The 20,336-nt window shown below is 46.7% G+C and overlaps 1 protein-coding gene across 2 annotated transcripts in view; it reads right to left on the bottom strand.

Moving 5' to 3' along the window:
* The window catches only part of CNIH3 (cornichon family AMPA receptor auxiliary protein 3), a 106,522-nt gene that overhangs the window by 36,156 nt on the left and 50,030 nt on the right, over window positions 1-20,336 (bottom strand). For both annotated transcript variants that reach the window (XM_006133411.4, XM_025189812.2), the window contains exon 3: window positions 17,290-17,337. In XM_006133411.4, coding sequence (XP_006133473.1) covers window positions 17,290-17,337 — 48 coding nt within the window. The remainder of the gene's footprint in view (window positions 1-17,289; window positions 17,338-20,336) is intronic.

Here is a 20,336-nt window from a genome sequence, read left to right as displayed (position 1 = left end):
AAGGAGCTGTGCAGGCTGTTCAAAGTAACCGCGCTGCACACATCCATCTACCACCCTCAGACTGATGGGTTGGTAGAACAATTCAACCAGACACTGAAGGCGATGTTGAGGCGATTCGTGGCTGAAAAACCATAGGAATGGGATCGCCTGTTACCCGCCCTGCTATTCACAGTCTGCAAGGTGTCCCAAGCTTCCACAGGGTTTGCACCGTTTGAACTATTATAAGGTAGGAGACCCCGGGGGATCTTGGACCTGCTCAAGGAAACCTGGGAAGACCAGGGATCCAATGCCCTTGGGTCTGTAGCCTGTATTATAGAGCTGCGCGAGAAGTTGCAGCAACTCGGAGAGTTCGCTAAAGCTAACCTACTGGAAGCCCAGGCCAGACAAGTGCAACATTATAATCAAACAGCAAAGATGCGCGAGTTTAACCCCGGTGACAGGGTACTCCTCCTGCTCCCCATAAGAGAGTCAAAGTTATTAGCACGCTGGCAGGGTCCATATGAGGTGGTAAAGGGGACAGGCCCCGTAGACTACAAAGTTAGACTGTCGGGACGAAGGAAGGATACCATGGTATATCATGTAAATTTATTTTAAAAATGGCATCCATGGGAGGCCTTATTGATTATGCCTCCGACTCACCAAATAGAATTAGGGCCAGACCCTGGAGGGGCGGGGGGAAATGATACCGTGGTTATGGGCGCCAATTTAAACAATAAACAAAGAACAGAAGTTCAGCAGTTGGTGAGACGTTACGCTCATGTTCTGTCATCCCTACCGGGGAGGACGACATTAACGAGCCGCCATATAGCCACCAGATCAGGCCAGAAAGGGCCCGACCCTTACCCTACAAGATGTGGGATCCCGTTAAGCAAGAGCTCCAAGCCATGTTAAAACTAGGCATCGTAGAAGAGTCCAAGAGTGAATGGCAGAGTCTCATAGTCCTGGTGCCTAAACCCAATGGAACGCTCTGCTTTTGTATAGACTTCCGCAAAATCAATGTGATCTCGAGGTTTGACGCGTACCCAATGCCGCGAGTAGATACCCTGTTGGAACGGCTAGGGCAAGCCAGGTATCTATCTACTTTAGACCTCACTAAAGGGTACTGGCAAATCCCGCTCACTCCAGCATCCCGCGAAAAAACAGCTTTTTCGACTCCCTTTGGCCTCTTTCAGTTTATCACGATGCCTTTTGGATTGCATGGGGCCGCAGCCACTTTTCAAAGATAATGGACAAAGTGCTGCAAAATCACCAGGAGTATGCAGCTGCTTATATTGATGATATTATCTATAGTTGCTCTTGGGCCGATCATTTGCGACAGGTAGAAGCAGTACTAGGGGAGCTAGGAAAAGCGGGTTTGACGGCCAATCCGGGTTTGACGGCCAATAGAGCAAAACAAGGTAACTTACCTAGGGTACACAGTGGGTGGGGGGAGTAAAACCTCTAGTTGGAAAGGTACAGGCCTTACAAGAATACAAAGCCCCTTCTACGAAGAAGCAAGTCCGCCAATTTCTAGGGCTAGCTAGCTATTACAGGAGATTTGTCCCCCATTTTGCAACGATAGCAGCCCTGCTAACGGATCTGACAAGAAATAACCAACCACGAAAAGTCAGTTGGTCCGAACCCTGCGAACGAGCATTTGAGATGCTTAAACTCCGACTCTCCCAGCCTCCGGTATTAGCACAACCCGATTTTTCTAAACCCTTTATTTTACAGACTGATGCCTCGGAGGTGGGCCTTGGCGCAGTCCTGTCGCAGGAAGAACAAAGGGTAGAACACCCATACTTTATTTAAGCCATAAGTTGTTTCCTAGAGAACGCCAATATGCGACTATTGAAAAAGAAGCTCTAGCCGTGAGATGGGCAGTCGAAGCGCAACGATATTACCTCCTGGGAGCTCCCTTCCTTCTAGTTACGGACCACGCCCCATTGAGATGGTGGAACTCAATGAAAGAAACGAACCCCCAAATAATGCGATGGTATCTAGCCTTGCAACCTTATGAATTTGAGGTAGCTCACCGACCAGGTAGAAATCATAACAATGCTGATTTCTTTTCTAGGACAATGGAAGGAGAGGGAAATGAAACCTAAACCGAGACTTAGAGGGGAAGGTGTGTGACGAGCCAAGCCCGTCACCCGTGCCGGGTCCAGGCACGCTAACAGCTTGCGCTGCAAGCAGGGAGCCAGGTGAGCGCCGACTGTGCTGCCGCGCATGCGCGGCAAGCCAGCGGTCACTTTTAAGCACAGCACCAGCACACCCGAAGGGTGGAGAGCGAGGCAGAGGACGCGGAGGGGCGGAGCGGGAGGCCAAAGAGGACGCCGCCAGACCACGGAAAGGGGCTCACGGCGGTTGAGCCAAGGAGCGTCTCCCTCCATCCCCAAGGCAGCAGGGGGCAAGCGGGAAGCGGTGGCAGGGAGCCCTGAGCCTGGACTGGCGGGGTTCCGGGCCGCAGAGGCTTGGCAAAGAGATACCAGCCAGGAAGCAAGCGGAAGCTGCCTGAAGTCCGGAGAAACCCCATGACTGGAGGAGGTATCTAGCCCCCTTTCCCTAGCAGGGTGCCGGGCTGTGACGGCGACTAGCCCCGCGGAGCCAAAGGGGATCCCACGGAGCCGAAGCAGCCTATAAGGGAGGGGCCTGGAAGGTGTGACCCTCTGACCCTGGGGAAGTGAAGATGCCTGGGAGTACAGGAGGTCCCAGACATCCCTCCATCATGCCCGGGTAGCGGGAGATGATCCGACCATGGCAGGACTCTCAGACTGGTGGGAGCTAGACTTTGGGGGAACAGGGACTGGGAACTTGGCTGGCCCCAGGGCATAAGCAGGAGGTTTTTGGTCATACCGGGGCCACCCCGATATAGGAGAACGCTACGAGTATGTCTACACTACAAAGTTAATTCGAACTAACAGATGTTAGTTCGAATTAACTTTGATAGGCGCTACACTAGCACTCCGCTAGTTCAAACTTAATTCGAACTAGCGGAGCGCTTAGTTCGAACTAGGTAAACCTCATTCTACGAGGACTAACGCCTAGTTCGAACTTACTAGTTTGAATTAAGGGGTGTGTAGCTCCTTAATTCGAACTAGTGGGAGGCTAGTCCTCCCCAGCTTTCCCTGGTGGCCACTCTGGCCAAAACCAGGGAAACTCTATTGCCCCCATCCTGGCCCCAGACTCCTTAAAGGGGTACGGGCTGGCTACGATGCCCGTGCCAGGTGCAAGCCTGCCAGCAGCCAGCTAGCAGACCCTGCACCTGGCACGGCTCGAGCCAGCCACCCGATGCCCTCCAGCCCTCCGCCTCTTCCCGGGACCAGGCTGGCGGCTCCCGGGAGCTTGCCCGGGACCGCAAGAGGCGGGCACCCGCCTGGTCTAGTGCGGACATCGTGGACCTTGTCCACGACCTCCGCACTAGGCACAGGAAAGCGGCCATCTAGGGCAGGAGAGCTGCCAGCCTGGCCACCCAGGAGCAGGTCTGCATGAAAATCAAGGTGGTCCACTGAGACCCTCGACCCTGAGCCCTGAGCTTACAATGGCCGTACTGGGTCAGACCAAAGGTCCATCTAGTCCAGTAGCCTGTCTGCCGACAGCGGCCAAACCTAGGGACCCTGGAGGGGATGGACTAAAGACAGTGACCAAGCCATTTGTCTCGTGCAATCCCTCTCCAGCCTTCCACAAACTTTAGGCAGGGACACCACTCCTACCCCCAGGCTAATACCACTCCATGGACCCAACCTCCATCACTTTATCTCACTTCTCTTTAAACTCTGTTCTAGTTCTAGTCTTCACAACCTCCTGCAGCAAGGAGTTCCACAGGTTGACTCTTTGCTTTGTGAAGAACAATTTTCTGTTACTAGTTTGAAGCCTGCTACCCATTCCTTTCCTTTGGTGTCCTCTAGTCCTTCTATTATGGGAACTAATGAAGAACTTTTCTTTATGCACCCTCTCCACCCCACTCCTGCTTTTATAGACCTCTATCCTATCCCCCCTCAGTCTCCTCTTTTCTAAACTGAAAAGTCCCAGTCTCTTTAGCCTCTCTTCATATGGGACCTGTTCCAAACCTCTGATCATTTTAGTTGCCCTCCCCTCTCCCACCCTCTCTCTTTCCCTCTCCCACCTCCTTTTCCCAGTCTCCCCCAGTTTTGTTCAATAAAGAGAGAGTCTATTGTTGACCACACGTTTTCTTTATTTTGTACATCAGGAAGGGGGGCTAGGGAAGGGTAAGTGGAATGAGGTGAGGGAGGAATCAGGTATGAGCCCCTGATGGGGAGGACTGGGCTGGCTCTGCAGGCTTCTGGGGTTGGAAGCTCTCCTGCAGCCCCCCAATTGTCCCCTCTCCTCAGATGGCAGCCTGCGGCAAGTGCAGCCAGTCTGATGGCCGAGTGCTGTGATGTGCCCAGTGTGGGCACTCAGGGCACTCCAAGCCAGGACTGCTTTGCAAGCGGGGCACCCCTGAGAACTGTCTGTCCGGGGTGGGGGTCGGGTCCCTTTAAGCACAGCCCTCGGCTAGCCTGAGACAGCAGCTCCACGCTCTAAGTCCTCATCTGATGCCCTGCCATCCTTAACCCCGGTTCAGGGTCCACTTAATGTGGACATGCTAGTTCAAATTAGCCAAACGCTAATTCGAACTAGTTTTTAGTTCTAGATGCGTTAGTTCGAATTAGCTTAGTTCGAATTAACTAATTCGAACTAAGTTAGTTCGAATTAGCGCTGTAGTGTAGACATACCCTACTACACCCTTTAGGCCTAGAGCAAACGGCCAGAGGGTCGGGGAGGGTCCCTCCGTAAACTTAACGCGGACCAGCCCTGCCCCACAATCCTGTGGGGCTAAGAGGAAGGGGAGTGGTCAACCCCTGACACTGAGCAACTAAGAAACAAATTTTAAAAAAATCTCTGAGAACAACTCTGAGATAGTGATTGGGGGAGGGGAGGCATAGATTCACACAGAGCAGTTGAAACCAAACCACAAAAATAAAGAAAAATACCCTGATCACAACTGGATACACTTTCCCCTTTATTTACTCACAATCCTTTCCTGGTTCAGTCCACTTCCATGCCCTGAATTCCTTGGAGGCACGGTAATCCTGCATGGATTTAGATCACTCTTTGTCTCCTAACTCCTGGTTTAATTCTCCCACACAAAGAAAACAGGCAAGGTATCTTATACAATTCACATTTCAATACTCTATCCCCATTGGTTCTTTTGGCTCCCTTTGTCCCCTTCCCAACAATCAGTGGTCCTTACCATATGTACATAAATAATGGAAGTAAAAATGGAAGGGAAAAAACAGTCACTTACCTTCCAAAACTGGTTCTTCAAGATGTGTTGCTCATGTCCAGGGCTCACTAAGTGGCGGTGAGCCCCGCTCGCCAGCTGCATGGTTCTGCGAGCTGCGCATACGTAGATCGCACGGTACCGGCTGTGCCAGCTTGTAATCTACTCGCTACGGGTGAGTAGATTACATGATTTGTTGAGCCCTGCTCATGTCCATTCCAGATGGATGTGCATGCATGCATTGTTGGTAGTTTTTCCTTTAAACATACCCTCTGGGCCAGCTGGGGAGATCCCTGGAGTGGCACCGCTATGTCAGCATATATATACCACTGCTGGCCCTCCAACCTCTTGGTTCTGTCTTACCAGAGTACTCCGATGAAGGGGAGGTGCACAGGAATTGAAATGGACATGAGCAACACATCTCAAAGATCAGAGGGGTAGCCGTGTTAGTCTGGATCTGCAAAAGCAACAAAGAGTCCTGTGGTACCTTATAGACTAACAGATGTATTGGAGAATAAGCTTTCGTGGGCAAAGACCCACTTCGTCAGATGCATGTAGTGGAAATATTCCAGGCCAGAATAAGGCTAGAGATAACGAGGTTAATTCAGTCAGGGAGGGTGAGGCCCACTTCTAGCAGCTGATCTGGAGGTGTGATCCTCTCTTGTAATGGGCCGTCAAAGAAGGGGCTGGCACCCCAGACAGCTCATAACACTCCCTGTGCAGGAGAAGTAATGGTAGTCATTGCAGGAGAAGTAATGGTAGTTCGAATTAGGAGCTTTAGTTCGAACTACCTAGCCCGTGACACGTGTAGCCACGGGCAGGTAGTTTGAACTACCGGGCATTTAAAAACGGCGGCGCCCGGGAACATGCAAATGAAGTCCGGGATATTTAAATCCCAGGCTTCGTTTGCAAGTTCAAATGACTACATTAGACAACCTAGTCCAAACTAGATTGGCTAGAATAGACATACCCTAGGAGAAAAATGTCCTGAGAGACATGGATCTGAGACACTAGCTTATGCAAAAAGGCAGGTGAGGGTAGCTCGACTTTATCCTGAAAAAAAAAAAACCTGTGTAAGGAGGGTCTGAAGTAAGTGCCCTGAGCTCTAACATATACCTGGCCGACATGATAGCCACCCGGAATGACACCTTTCAGAACAGGTGTAGTAGAGAACATGTTGCCAAAGGTTTGAAAGGGGGCCCAATAAGCTTGGTCAGAACCAAGTAAAGGTCCCACAGTGAAACAGATAAAAGCCTGTCCAGCCCCTTCAAAAATTGGTGGACCATGGGGGTCTGTAAAAAGCATCTTATCCTGGAAGCCCGGGTGAAAAACGGAGATAGCTGCCAGGTGGATGAGGAGGACAGCTCCTGGATGCAGAGATAGTCCAGAACCAACGGGACCTGGGCATCCATGGGAGAAATCCACTTCTGAGTAGCCCAGATTCCATTTGGCCAAACGCCATTTGGCCAAGTGGGTGGTTCTAGTGGAAGGCTTCCTACTCTCTAGTACAATCTCCTGCACACGTTCTGAACATTGCAGCTCCAATATCATCAGCTATGGAGCTTCCAGGCCATGAGGTGCAGTGACTGCAGGTTCGGGTGGGGAAATCCTGTGTTATCATGTCTGGATACAGAGGGAGGGCAATTGGCCTCCAGGGGAAATGGGGAGAATGTGTACAACAGACCCTCGGGCCAAAGGGTGAGGAGGGCACCCCCGACACTCGCAAATGAGCCCTGTGAAGGAGTGGAACCATGGACATTTTCTGTTCTGCTGGGTTGCAAACAGGTCCAGGTGAGGAAACTCCCACTTGCAGAAAATTTGGAGGGTCGCATCCACCCTAAGAGTGTGTCTAGACTACAGGGTGTGTCTAGACTATAGACAAAACTATACCTGTGTCTACACTACTGCCAAGTTCTGTCGACATAATGTCGACAGAACTCGGCAGTTTTGTCGACGGCGGTAAACCTCATTCTATGAGGAATAATGCCTTTTGTCGACAGAAGGTGTTATTGCAGCTACACTGTCCTTTGCATCTACATTCTCATGTCGACAAAGTGGCTTGCTTTGTCGATAAAACTGGATGTAGTCTAAACTCTCTTTGTCAACAAAGCCTCTGTCAACAAAAGCCTGTAGTCTCAATGTACCCTAAAAGTCCATTTGTGGCTTGTGAAGGCCTGGTTCAACTGGTCCACCAGCGTTCTGGGTCCCAGGAAAGTAGGAGGCTATCGGGTATATACCCTCGTTGATACACAGATCCCAGAACCGGAAGGCTTCTAGACACAGGGGAGGGGAATGAGTACCCCCTGCTGGTTTATGGAGAATACCCTCATTGTATTGTCCAACAGGATGAGAACCATCCTGCCCCTGAGGCAGGGGAGAAACAGCTGGCACACAGGGCGGTCTGCCCACAACTCCCTGATGTTGATATGAAGGGAGAGTTCCTCCCAAGACCACATGCCTCGCATCCTCATGTTGCCGACATGGGCTCTCCATGGATGTGTCCATCACCAACCAGAGGGATGGCGGAGGCCGGGAGAATGGGACTCCTGCACAGACCACCTCCTCCTGAAGCCACCAGTCCAAGGAGCAGAGGATGCTGGGAAGGACTGTCATCACTCTGTCCCAAATGTAGAATGATGGGTTCTGCACCTGGTCCAACTACAGCTGCAGTAGACAGAGGCGAAGTCTGATGTGCTGCACCACGTATGTGCAGGTGGCCATAAGTGCTAGAAGGTGCATATAGTTTCTGGCCGTGGTCATGGGAGACACCCACAAGGCTAGGACAGACTCTCTTCTCATTGTCAGAAGCCAGGACCTAGGCAGAGAGACTGTGGCAAGTGTTGAGTCCAGGCAGGCGCCCACAAACTTTATTACCTGCATGAGCATTAGGGTGGACTTGGCCACATTCAGGAGGAGGCCTAGGTTTAAAAACAGGTTCTGGACCAAAGAAATATGAGACAGCACCTGGTCTGGGGATGAGCCCTGTGCTAGCCAATTGTCCAAGTATGGAAATACTTGGACATCGCACTTCCAGAGGGGGGCTGTGGAGAGACCGAAGGGGAGGGCCATAAACTGGGGATGGTCCCAGCCCTTAGTAAAATGCAGGAACCTCCTGTGGTGACGGGAAACAAATATATGGAATTATGTCATTTAAATCAAGAGCAGTGTCCAGTCTCCGAGGCTGACAGAGGGAATGATCGATGTCAGCATCACCATATTGAACTTGGTTTTGGTGATGAAGGCATTGAGGTCCCTGAGGTCCAAGATGGGCCAAAAACCACCCTTCCCCTTGGGGGCCAGGAAATACCAGGAGTACAAGCCCTTGTCCCCGAACTCCAAGGGGACCACTTTGACTGCTTCGAGATTTAGGAGCTGCTGCACCTCCTCCTGTTGGAGAGTCTTGTAAGAGGGGTCCCTGAAGACGGATGGAGCAGGGGAGTGGGAAGAGGGAGGTGAAGAGTATGGGACGGCGTAACCACTTCCTACCATCCTTAGGACCTAACTATCCAATGTAATGGACCCCAGGCACGACAGAAAGGGGGTAAGCGGTTCAGGAAAAGACAAGTGGTAACCAGTATGCTGTCCTCAGTCACACCTTCATAACTCTTGGCCCAGTGCTGGGACTCCATGCACTGAATTACCCAGTGCTGGGGTGTTGGTACAGGACCATCTGGAGTCCTGGTCCCTCGCCACGCCAGAGGCTGAGGCCAGACACGAGACCAGTTCAATAAGGTTTTTGGCAGCCTCAGAGGTGTTCAGTGTTAAGAGCTCCAGAAGCTCCCCCTCCGGGCTGGGATCCTGGCATTGGCTAGGCTAGTGCCAACCCAACCTAGAGGGTCCAGGTGCCTTGATGGTGCCATGTGCCCCGACTGAGGGCGCACTACCGGCAAGTGCCTCAACAGAGACCTGCCTCAGCACCAGAGACCGAGACTGGTGCTGAGGTCTCCGTAGTGCTGGAGAAGCACATGAATGGCTGAGTGCCTCACACACGGAAGCCAGGGTGCTCTGGGTTGCTGGTGCCAGGTCATACAGTGGTGCCAGATGGAGAGCTGCCTCCATAAGGAAAATCTTCAGGTGGGACTCCCACTCACGCCTGGTGCACAACTTGAACCCCCTGCAAATTTTACAGCAATCAAACAGGTGAGCCTCACCGAGGCACTTCAGGCAGGCTTTGTGGGTTTCCCCACAGGGCATAGGTTTCTGGCACTTAACACAGGGCTTGAAGGCTTGGGACCCAGGCATGTGCCACTGCCAGCGCTGGGGATGCAAAGCCCCCAGCCAAAAGCCAATTATCTTCACTAACGAAGAACTATTTACAGGGGATAAGAATGATTAACCAGAAACTAATTAACAACACAACAGGTGAGAACTGCTACGTTGCACTTGCAAGAGCAAGAGCAAGGCCTTTCCAATAGGCGATAAGAAGGAACTGACTGATTGGAGGGCCAGCAGGGGTATTATATGAGCTGATATAGCAGCCCCGCTCCAGGGGGGTTCCCCTGCAGGCCCAATAAGTGCTGCTAAGGGAAAAACTTTCAGTGACACAGTGGGCACACACCTACATGGAATGGACATGAGCAATCACTCCGCCCCAAGTTTATGAATGGGTTAGAGATGTTAAATTGTGTTTAATCAACTAATCGACTAGTCAATGGAATTTCCATTGACTAGTTGATAAGGAGGGAAACTGCAGAGCTTCAGCGGGGTTAGCTCCTGGCCCTGGAGCTAACCTCATTGTGACTCTACCTTTTAAACATATTAAGAGCTTTAATACATCTAAAAGGCTGAAGTGCAGTGGGGGATACCGGGAGTGAGTTGAGAACGCTGATTCCCAGCTTCTCCCCACTGTGCTTCTGCTTTTTAAATGTATTAAGATCCTGGCAGCTCACCTGATTCCTGGCTCACGTCCAGGCCCCCACTATGCCTCTGCCTCCCCTGCCCCGCCATGGAGACAGTGCTGGGGGGAACCCGCTTTTAAGCTAGCTTGCCAAAGCACCAGCTCCTGCTCCCCTGCCTTGTTGCCTCTGATAGAAGCAACAAGGGGGGGGGGGGGTTACTAATTGAGTCACTACTTGACTATTTGATAAACTTATGTTTAGTGGATAGTCGACTAGTTGCTTACATCCCTAGAATGGGTTTGCCAGTCTATAGTATAAAAAAGGTTGGTAACCACTGCCCTACAGTATATTTACCCAGCATTTTTATAGGCTGCAAGATAGGTAGAAGATTCTGTTATTCCTTCAATCAACCCAGGGTTGGTAACTAAATGCTCAAGTGAGCAACTCAGTGAATAAGACTCTCCACACATACACATACCTCTCAATCAATTTTATTGGGATATTTTTTCAGGTAATCAAATAAAAAAGTCTTTGTGGTCTCAGTAATAGGGTATATATTTAAGACCAATCCAAGCCTGTAAAGGAATCAGGATTACTGAGGTTTAAAATGGTATAAAACCATTTCTAGGACTAATTCTCATTAAAAAGTAGAGATGATGCTGAAATCAGATCCAAACACAGCCTGAACTTTACAGAAGTTTTATGACTGAAACCTCCTTCAAACAATGGCCTGAACCAAAATCATAAATAGAAAGATCCCTTAATAGATCTGAGCTTCAAGTTTGTTACAAAATCTTAAAGCAGGCATATTCATGGTTTTGGAGTTCAATGTGAACATTTCTCTCAGATCAGCACAATAAACAGAGATTGGTCCAGGCTATCAAGTTCAGAGAGGGATTCAAAGTTACCCGAAATTTTGGAGTGACTGTCAGCATGCTACATCATAGGGTACATCTACACTGCACACTTATTTCAAAATAAGCAATTGTGGAACAGTGATTCCGAAATAGCTTATTTTGAAATAGCACGTCTACACTGCAGGGAAGCCTCAAAATTAGTCCGAGGCAGGCTTCCCTAATGTAGATGTGCTATTTCAATTTAGAGCCCCAGGAGGCACTGGGGAGGAATAACTTAGAATGGCCCTGGTGAGGAGCTATTTCGAAATAGCAGAAGCGGCGTGGCTACGCATGCCTTATTTTGAAATAGCTATTTCAGAAAAGCTGTTTTTCCTCATAGAATGAGGCTTACAGATTTCGGAATAAGCCATCTGTTATTTTGAAGTAACAGAATGGCTGTGTAGACGCTTGCATTGTTATTTTGAAATAACACTAGTTATCTCAAAATAACGGTGCAGTGTAGATGCACTCCTAGAGAAAGAAGGTGGGCACGGATTTCCAAAATGAATCCACATTTCCCTGTGTCCATAGCTATTCAGATCAGGTTTTGTAATTCATGAGCATCTTTAACTAGAACCATCTTACAACTGTATTGCAAAGTTAGAGGCAAATGATACCCAGGAAAATAATATGAGATGATAAATATTTTAAAAAATTTAAATTATAATGCTGATTTATATCATGTTATATGCCGCAGTGTCTGCTAGAACAGAAGCTTCTACCTGTATTGCCTTTTAAGGATCCTTAAGCTATTAAAATGTGAATGGAATGATTGCCCAAATATCTCCAGCACAGTTTATGCAAGCATTGGTTATTCTTCATAACTCATTTACATTGCCTCTTGATGTGAGTTTCTGCTACCAATCACACATCAGGAGAAGCCTCCTGCATGGTTTCCCGCTGCCCAGATGGTGAATCAGACTCAGCGGTGTCATGATATTCATGAGGTATGAAAGAGAAAAGCATTAGCCATGCCAAGAAATATAGCAGTCATCAAGAAGCCACTAATAAGGATGCAGTCTTTGGACTCGAACAAGAATGGACAAAGTGCATATCTCCATCTTTGTTATACTCTCTATCAATGGAAGTGATTCACATTATGGTCTTTATCATAGGAACAATTTATCAAAATGCAAAATGCATCCTATGCTGCTTTGTGAAATACTGTACAACAGCAAATTCTGCTACTGTCACAGACTCAATTTACCTGATTTTCACTGGTCAACAGTTCAGTCTCCCTTTGTGATAACAGAGGCACCTAAGCTGCAAGAAGGAAATGTTTACTATTTGCTAGAGCAGGAGATAGCACCTGGTCTTACAAACCTGGCAGTGAAGGCAATGCAAAATTCTGTCTCTAAAGCAGACCTATCTTTACAGTATGCAATGCAATGTTTACTTTCCCCATTAATCCTTGTCTAAATTAGGAACGATTCAACTTTAATCAGTGCTGAAAATGATTTATAGTGCTACTAAAGGTAGGGGTACAGTTTCTATTCCCAGCTTTGCAACTAAAGCTGTTCTACACTTTAAAAATATTTCTAACAACTACTGTATGTCCCCAGGGCTGAGAAAAATGATATGTCCTGAGTGTTGTGGTTACCTGCAGCAAAGACACCCCTAGACTGATGGACGAATTCTTCTGTTGAGGTAGATACTGCCTCTTTGCGATGTGGATTAACTACATCAATGGAAAAATCATCAGCGTAGGAAGTATCCACACTACAGCCATGTAGCTGCAGCTGTGCCACTGTAGGCCCACCCCTGCACTTACCAGCGGCAGTAGGAAGCAGAGCGACCTGGCCCCATGCCCTTCCTGCTGCTGGTGAGGGAGGGTGATCGTTCCACCGTTCCCCCACCCCCCCTCTTCTCCAAGTCATGTGACTGGGATCCAAGGGAGCAGAGCGGCCTGGGCCAAAGCACTCCACTTCCCACTACCACCAGTGAGTAAGGAGGCAAACCTAGCCCCTGCTGCCTTCTTGCTCTGCCCCTGTCAGCTCTGGGCCTGCCCCCCACGGCTCCTCCTTCCATGGCCCCACAGCTGAGAGTGGGGTGTACGTGCAGGTGCTTGGATTGCACAGGGCACCAAAACTGCTAGGGACACCCTGTCTGCTGTGTCTTCTGGCAGTTCAATTCCTGTTTCTTCCACCTTCCCAGGGATGATGCAAGACTAAGTTCTTGACATGCCACAGTAATATAGAATAGCTTGCTTCAAGTCTGACACATGCTTCCAAGCACTACTCTGCACCCAGATTGCTAAGGAAAACTACCCAGCTCTTCTGTCTATTGCTAGGACTGTGGCTGTGTCTCACTAGGCATTTTCATTGACAATTTCCCAGTATTGCTAACACCGTTTCAGCTCCATCCATGGCACCAATAGCAAATGGGCCATGAGACGTCGTGTGTAAGGTAATATCTTTTACTGCTCCCAATTCTGCTGGTGAAAAGAGATACGCTTTTGAGCTACGCAGAGCTGTTCAGAGCTGAAAAAGGCACTCTCTTTAATATCCTGGGACCAACATGATAACACCACCACTGCAAAAAAAGATGGTTAAAACACCATCGGGCATTGCCAACAGAACTGCAAAATTGGTGACAAATTGGGGAGGCTGGGGGAGAGGATCTAGCATAGCGTAGCATAACCAGCCTCCATGGCAATCAACATCACTAGCACATACTTAAAGCATATCAGCTTGTGGAATACATCTATGGACATGCACATACACAAGAGTGTATGATTTCCAGCTAAACCACACATAACTGGAAGACCATATTATAGAGCTCCAAAAATAGGCCTCTGAGATAAAGAAGAATTTCAATATTGCACTGGGAACCCTGTTTTAAAATTGGATTCAGGAAATAATATACTTAAGGCATTTACATTGTGATGCAAGAGAACACTCAAAACTGAACAAAGCTCACAGCCTCTTTGTAATCAAAGCCTTATTGTCTTGCAGAAAAATTGAGCAGGTCTTGGTATATCCAGCAGAGGGCAGTGATACACATATATGCAAGCCAGAACATCACATACATGCCATCTGCTTTTCCATACTCCCTGATAAAGATACTGTTTTCATGGTATGAAAATATTTTCCACAAGTAATTAACATCAGATAGTGATGTCTGTGAATGTGCTGGTTGTAGTGACATCCCTGCTTATCAACCCCACCCTGCTTGAAAACTCAGACACATTATATCACATCCTCCAGTATACCCAAACCCAAACATACAAGCTATGTTCAAACTCTGCTAATGATCATCACTACCTTAAAAATAAGAATTTCTAAGATAATTCTGACAAACCAGCCATCCAATTCATCCATTGGGGCTCAATATATGCAACTTATATGCTCACTTATAAATCCCTTTAAAACAGAGGTTTATAGCCAAAAATCAAGAATTCAATTCTAGTGGCATTAACAATAAGACTCCTAGTTCTATGTTTGTATAGTGCTTTGAAAATGTTAGCCTACCCCAACACTGTATTTCCCCAGTTTATAGAAAGGGAAACAAGCACAGAGAGATTACCCACAGCCACAGGGAGAGCAACATTATGGTAATCATGGTAAGGTATTCCCTTACCTTTTCCTATGTCCATAAAACACTCAGTATTTTAATTACTTCTCCAAATCTGTGCCATTAGCCCTGAATGCTCCAAAACTGCTATGTACACAAAAGCTATTGTTAGTGAATATTGGACTTGAAAAGACTGCACATCTCTGTAGTTACTCCTCCTTCCTCTTCCTATATTGCATCTCCCAATTAAAACAAATATATCCCCAAAGAACAAGGAGAAGAAGCAGCATTAACAAACAATTTAAGTGAGTTAGAAGTCTGATCCCTTGTGTATGCAGTATCAGTAATTAGCCAAAAGGCATCATCTTTGCTGTTAGCAATGAAGCTCAATAAAAATTAAACTTTCCTATGGGCAAGGACTCCCCTGGGGACTCTCATATATTAATATATTTGCCACCCACTTGTTGTTTGCTGTCAGAGAAACTGGGACACAGCTGAAAAATTAGCTGACTGCTGAATCAGCAAAATGGCTTCTGGAAAAGTACTGATTTTTTATGTTGGTTAGCTAGTATGGATTAATATTTTCTCTCCTTGTCAGATGCCTAATGCAAGTGATTATGCATGGTTTCTGTTAGCAATGTGCTCTCAATTGCTCCATGATCAGTCTAAACTGGTATAAATTAAGTTTTTCAACAAAAGTTTTTATAAAGTAGGCTCCCTACCTATTGCAAATACATTCATTTATAACATACTCAGGCCCTGGGATCAGGTTGAGCCAGCACTTAGCACTGCCAATATCACATACTAAAATGGAGTTTCCAGCTGCTCTGAACATAGCCATGTGTAGTCTATAGCATTAGCTATTTTATGATGATCACTGTAGCAGAAACATCCACCTTCTCGGCAATTACAGGCAGTATTAGGAGCTCAGATACAATGGTAAAGAGAGCAATTTCCAGGGACCTGACTATGTTAGAGTAGAATAGCTTGGGATTGTAGCTGCAGCTTGAGTTAAGTCCCACCACATTTCCCTTCTACTAATCTGTCCTCTGAGCTCAGTTCCTATCTGCAATATCCTGGGAAACCGTGCCACAGTCTGCTCTCCAAACACATCTAACTCACAATGAAGTCAGTAGTTGTAAGAATGTATCTCATGACAGAATTTGGCCACTGAGCCAAATTCCCCCAGTCTAATGCTACTGACATCACTGAAGTTGCAGCACAGAATAAATTTGGCCCATTGTATTTAAACACTGTTGATAAACTATTAAGGATGGATACAATGCAGCAACAAATACTTTCCAGTCTGGCCATTCTGATATCATCTAAGGGCTGGAATGTTTTGCTAATTGTCATGCTGCTGCATTCAATTCTATAACGAAGTGCATAGGCACACTTATTAAAACCGTTTTTGCAAGGCCAGATCTTCTTCCTTGGTCTGTTGAGAGGCAGAAGAGCTTTTAAAGACAAGATGTAAGCAGCTTGCATATATTGACTAAAGGCATGTCATGATGTCTAAGCTAGCGTCTAGTCTGCTTCAATGTTAAAAGCCCTGTGGTCTTGTTCCTTTACCACAGGTGTTGGGGCTTTGTGATTTTGGTCCTAATGGTCACTGGTGCTATTCCCAAGATGAGCATAGCTTACACTGAAAAGCCCAGCCTAAGGGGACCAAACATGTTCAGTGTTGGCCTAATTTTGCATCCAATGAAATGAATGGATTTGACTTTGATGGGAGCAGAATCAGGCCGACATTCAGTGCTTTAAAAATTCCACTCAAATTACACTGGAATGTGCAACCCACTATTGTGCAAGTACTGCAAAGAGAAGAGTACCCTCTACTCCGTGCCATCAGGGGGCCAGCCTCTATCATCTCATAATTCTGAGTCAGCCTGTAAGAAACTCAGAAGGTTGAACTCATACAAATAAAACACTCCATTTATCAAACAATGAGTAAATGACTGCCCAGCAATTGTTACAAACCTCAGATCTCGATTGCAGCACAGGGCGTGTGGCCATAACTGTCACAAGTCACACCTCCAGAAACCATTCATCACTGTCAACAAGCAAGCTATTAAATCTGAACCTGACAGTGTTTGGAAATGTTCAGTTCTTGTCAGAAAATCCTGGCTGATGGGAGCCCCTTCTTGTTACCTTCACTTTGTTTGTTAAAGGTAACACTGATTCCCGTAGGCACTGACTTCTAGATTTTCTGAAGAGTACCTGACCCCCCCCCCCCCCACTCAGACCTTTGCCCTGCCCCTTTCCCCAGGGTTCCCTAATTTAACTAATGCTTCCCCATAGTGAGGGGACACAATCTAAAGGGCAGGTTCCATGACCTCCGTACTCAGCTCTGGGGCTACCACGCTCTCCCCACTCCATGGTACCTGTGGTTTGTCCTCCTGCTGTGCCAGCCCCTCCCTGTGGCACATTCTGTCACTGTCCTGGTGGGCAGGAGCAGGAGGGAGCTGCTTTTAATGTGTGTGGGGGAAAACGTGGTTGAGCTGATCAGCAGGGCCCACTCCTGCCGGGGGATATTTAGGGGGAAGGAGAGACCCACTAGTGGGAGCTTAGCACCCACTATTTTTTTTTCCATGGGTGCTGCAGCCCTGGAGCACCCCCAGAGTTGGAAGCAATGTGGATTCCAATTTCTGCATTGGAGTCTCAGATTTCATGGGTGAAGATGGTAGGTTCAGTCAGATGAATAAATGGACATACCAGAGCATCCACCTGAGAGTTAATTCCCATCAACATCATAGCTTCTGTGTTGGTTTATGCTCACCTTTCTCAGAAGAAAGCAGATGCGCTCAATGTTTCTTAGTCTCTCTCGCTGTCAAAAAGAGGTGAGAAAAAAAGGTTATATTGTGTCATGAATTAAAGAAAGTATATCACAAATATAATGAGCCCAAATCATCCCTGGCTTACATTCAGATATCAGAATTACATCAGGGATGAATTTGGCCTAATAATATTTCTATATATATATTACTTTAAAATGGTAGTATCACTCAGTTATCTTAACACCATTGTGAGGCAGATAATTATTATTCCAATAACATATGAGAAAACAAACCAGAGACAGAACTGAGCCTTAAAGTTAGCAGGGCAACAATTCTGAAGCCAGTGCCTTCTTACAGTAATGCTGAACTGGTCCAGAGAAGCTGAGGTACACACTTTCCAATTCCCACTCACTTCAGTAGCAGTTCCAAATTGAGAACATGTGTTATACAGGCAATGACAGAAGTACCAAGACGCTCTATCAATGTGAAGCTTTTATAGTTCGGGTTACTGCAGTGTATTTGTAATATGCTAGAAATATTCTTTTAAAATAGAAGACATATGTGCATGAACTGAGAGACACTGCCTCTTGAGACACTTGAGGATCAAGGACATTGCAGGCTCAGCCGATGCTAGGAAAATCAAAACAAAAGCTTCAGCAGGCTTTCTGTTAAATGGATCATAGATGAGAATTTAACTAGCAAGTTCCACTCTGCATAGACACGTTACTTGAGCCACAGAGCAAGATTTTGCTCTTGGTTACAACCAGGGCTACACCCACAGTTACACCATGGCAATCAATGGAATTATTCTATATTTACTGAGGTTAGCACAAGACAGAACCTGTTGCACTCTGCCAAATGATGTGAGCAATTCAAAAGCAAATTAAGTTTTACGCCTCTTCTTACAATAGATTAGAGAAGTAGATTGGTGTGTACCTTATGTTCTTCGGAGGGGTGTTAAGCTTTTTTCTCTAGACATTACAAAAGCTACTATGGACAGTCACCTTTCTGAAACAAATAATGAGATGAACCAACGTGTGAAGCCAATTCTCTAGGCCCTTCTGTGTTTTTCAAACTATTTTAAACTGATTCCATTTTGTGAGGATTATATTTCTCCTAAAAAAAAGGTTTCAAACTGGGGAGATAATGTAAGGTACAAAAGTAATATTTTCCCTCTGCATGGCACCTTCATGACAAGAAGCTTCTTAGACTGTGGTGCTATGAGGCCCATGTGGGTGTACTCTTACACCTGCACAGAGCATCATTGACTTCAATGGGAGGTCCCTGTGGAGGTAAGGTTCTGCCAACATAGTTCTTATTGAAAGACTGGAGTTAACATGCCTGGTCTTCTGGAAGAGGTAGTGGTATAGACATTACAATGGAAGTTGGGGTGACCTGAGTTCAAGTCTCAGCTCTACCAATAGTCTTCCTGATTAACCTCTCTGTCTCTCAGCTTCCTTTCTGTAAAATGGGAATGATAATAAATACTTCCTTACCTGTGCTGTGAGACTAAACAGATTAGTACAAGACATTAAAACAGTCTGATTCTGGAGTCCATACAGTTAGATAGATGGAAATGTGGGTACCAACTGATACCCAATAGGGGAAGAAGGAAAAACATCAGGTGTATGACAGAAGAGCAAATGACTAGTCTCATAAAAATCTCTCTGTGTGTGCTACCATAATGCCCATTAACATCTACTCTGAACAGAAGAAAGTACCATGAGAATATTGTTTGAAGTATTGCAGAAAGCCTGCTAGATGAAAGTCAAAATGATGCTACTGATTACAGAATAATGTACAGTTTTCTGTGGCATGTTTGTTCAGGGTAAATGAAAACTACTGATCATTCTGGGATTGATTAATTAATTAATTGAATCACTAACAGGGACAGACATTGACTTTCTTATCCTGGAAGCCAATTACATTAGCATTCTAAACCAAAAGCAATTTGTCTCTCTAGGGCACCATACGAGCTCAGAAACAAAACAAATTACTGAAACACGATGCAGAGATAGGCACAGAAAGTGTGCTTGTATCACAAGATGAGGAGAATTAAGATACATGGATAAATAGGTCTACATGTAACCTTTATAGGAAAAGCTGCAAGATACTTGAGATCGTTTCCTATCATTTCCAGTTACTATTGGGGTGGATTTATTTTAGTAGATTAACAGCTACAAATACTTACATAAACATATATATTAACTTAAGACTGGCTTGATGATTCTGTGGTACAAAGCTTCTTAGGAGACTCCATATTCAATGATGGTATAACAGGTGTCATAAGTTAACTTCACTGAACCCAATTGTTTTTTCAAATGGAATCACTCTGTTTAACACTGGCTCAGCTGAGAGCAGAATTTCCACCTGCCTACGCCAGATGGAATTTGGCACCAGGAATGTTGGAAATAGGTCAGGAATATGTTAAAATAAGGGGAGAAGGAAGCTGTCCCTTACTCCTGATACATGCCATTGCTTTTAAGTTACACTTGTTTTGCAGTCACAGAAGTGCCAAATTTTTGCCATTGATCCAGTATGTAATCTATACAACTGTTTCTGTCCCTATCGACTTTATCACACACACTTTCAAAGAAGATGTACCCCTTTCTTCCAATCTACATTTAAGTTTAATTTGGCCCAGGTTCCTCTATACTTGACTGATGGAGTATAGCAGAGCATGCAGCCTCTGAGTCAAATTATCCTTTACTGTAAGCAGGGAAGCAAGATGGCCATGCTGGGCCCCTGGGCAAGGTGTATGTGTGGGGGGGTGTGGCTCCAAGCTTCCAGAAAGGGCAGGGCCTCAGGTGGAAAGGGCCTGGCAAGGGAAGACAGCTCTCATTGCCGCTGGGGGCATGTCACAGTGGGCCCCCCAACCCTTAGAGCTGCCCAGAGTGCACCACTCTGTGCTCTGGCAGTGATTTAAAGGGCCTGGGGCTCTGGCTTCTGCAGTAATATCAGCCAGGGGCACTGTCCCCTCTAGAATTTCCAGGCCCCAAGGCAATTGCCCCCTTTTCTCTCTCTCCGCCCCCCCCCCCACCCCCCATTG

This window comes from Pelodiscus sinensis, chromosome 3 (assembly GCF_049634645.1).
Source record: "Pelodiscus sinensis isolate JC-2024 chromosome 3, ASM4963464v1, whole genome shotgun sequence".
NCBI classification, from domain to species: domain Eukaryota; kingdom Metazoa; phylum Chordata; order Testudines; family Trionychidae; genus Pelodiscus; species Pelodiscus sinensis.
Note: the sequence above shows the minus strand (reverse complement) of the source record. Positions and strands in the feature narration are given on the sequence as shown.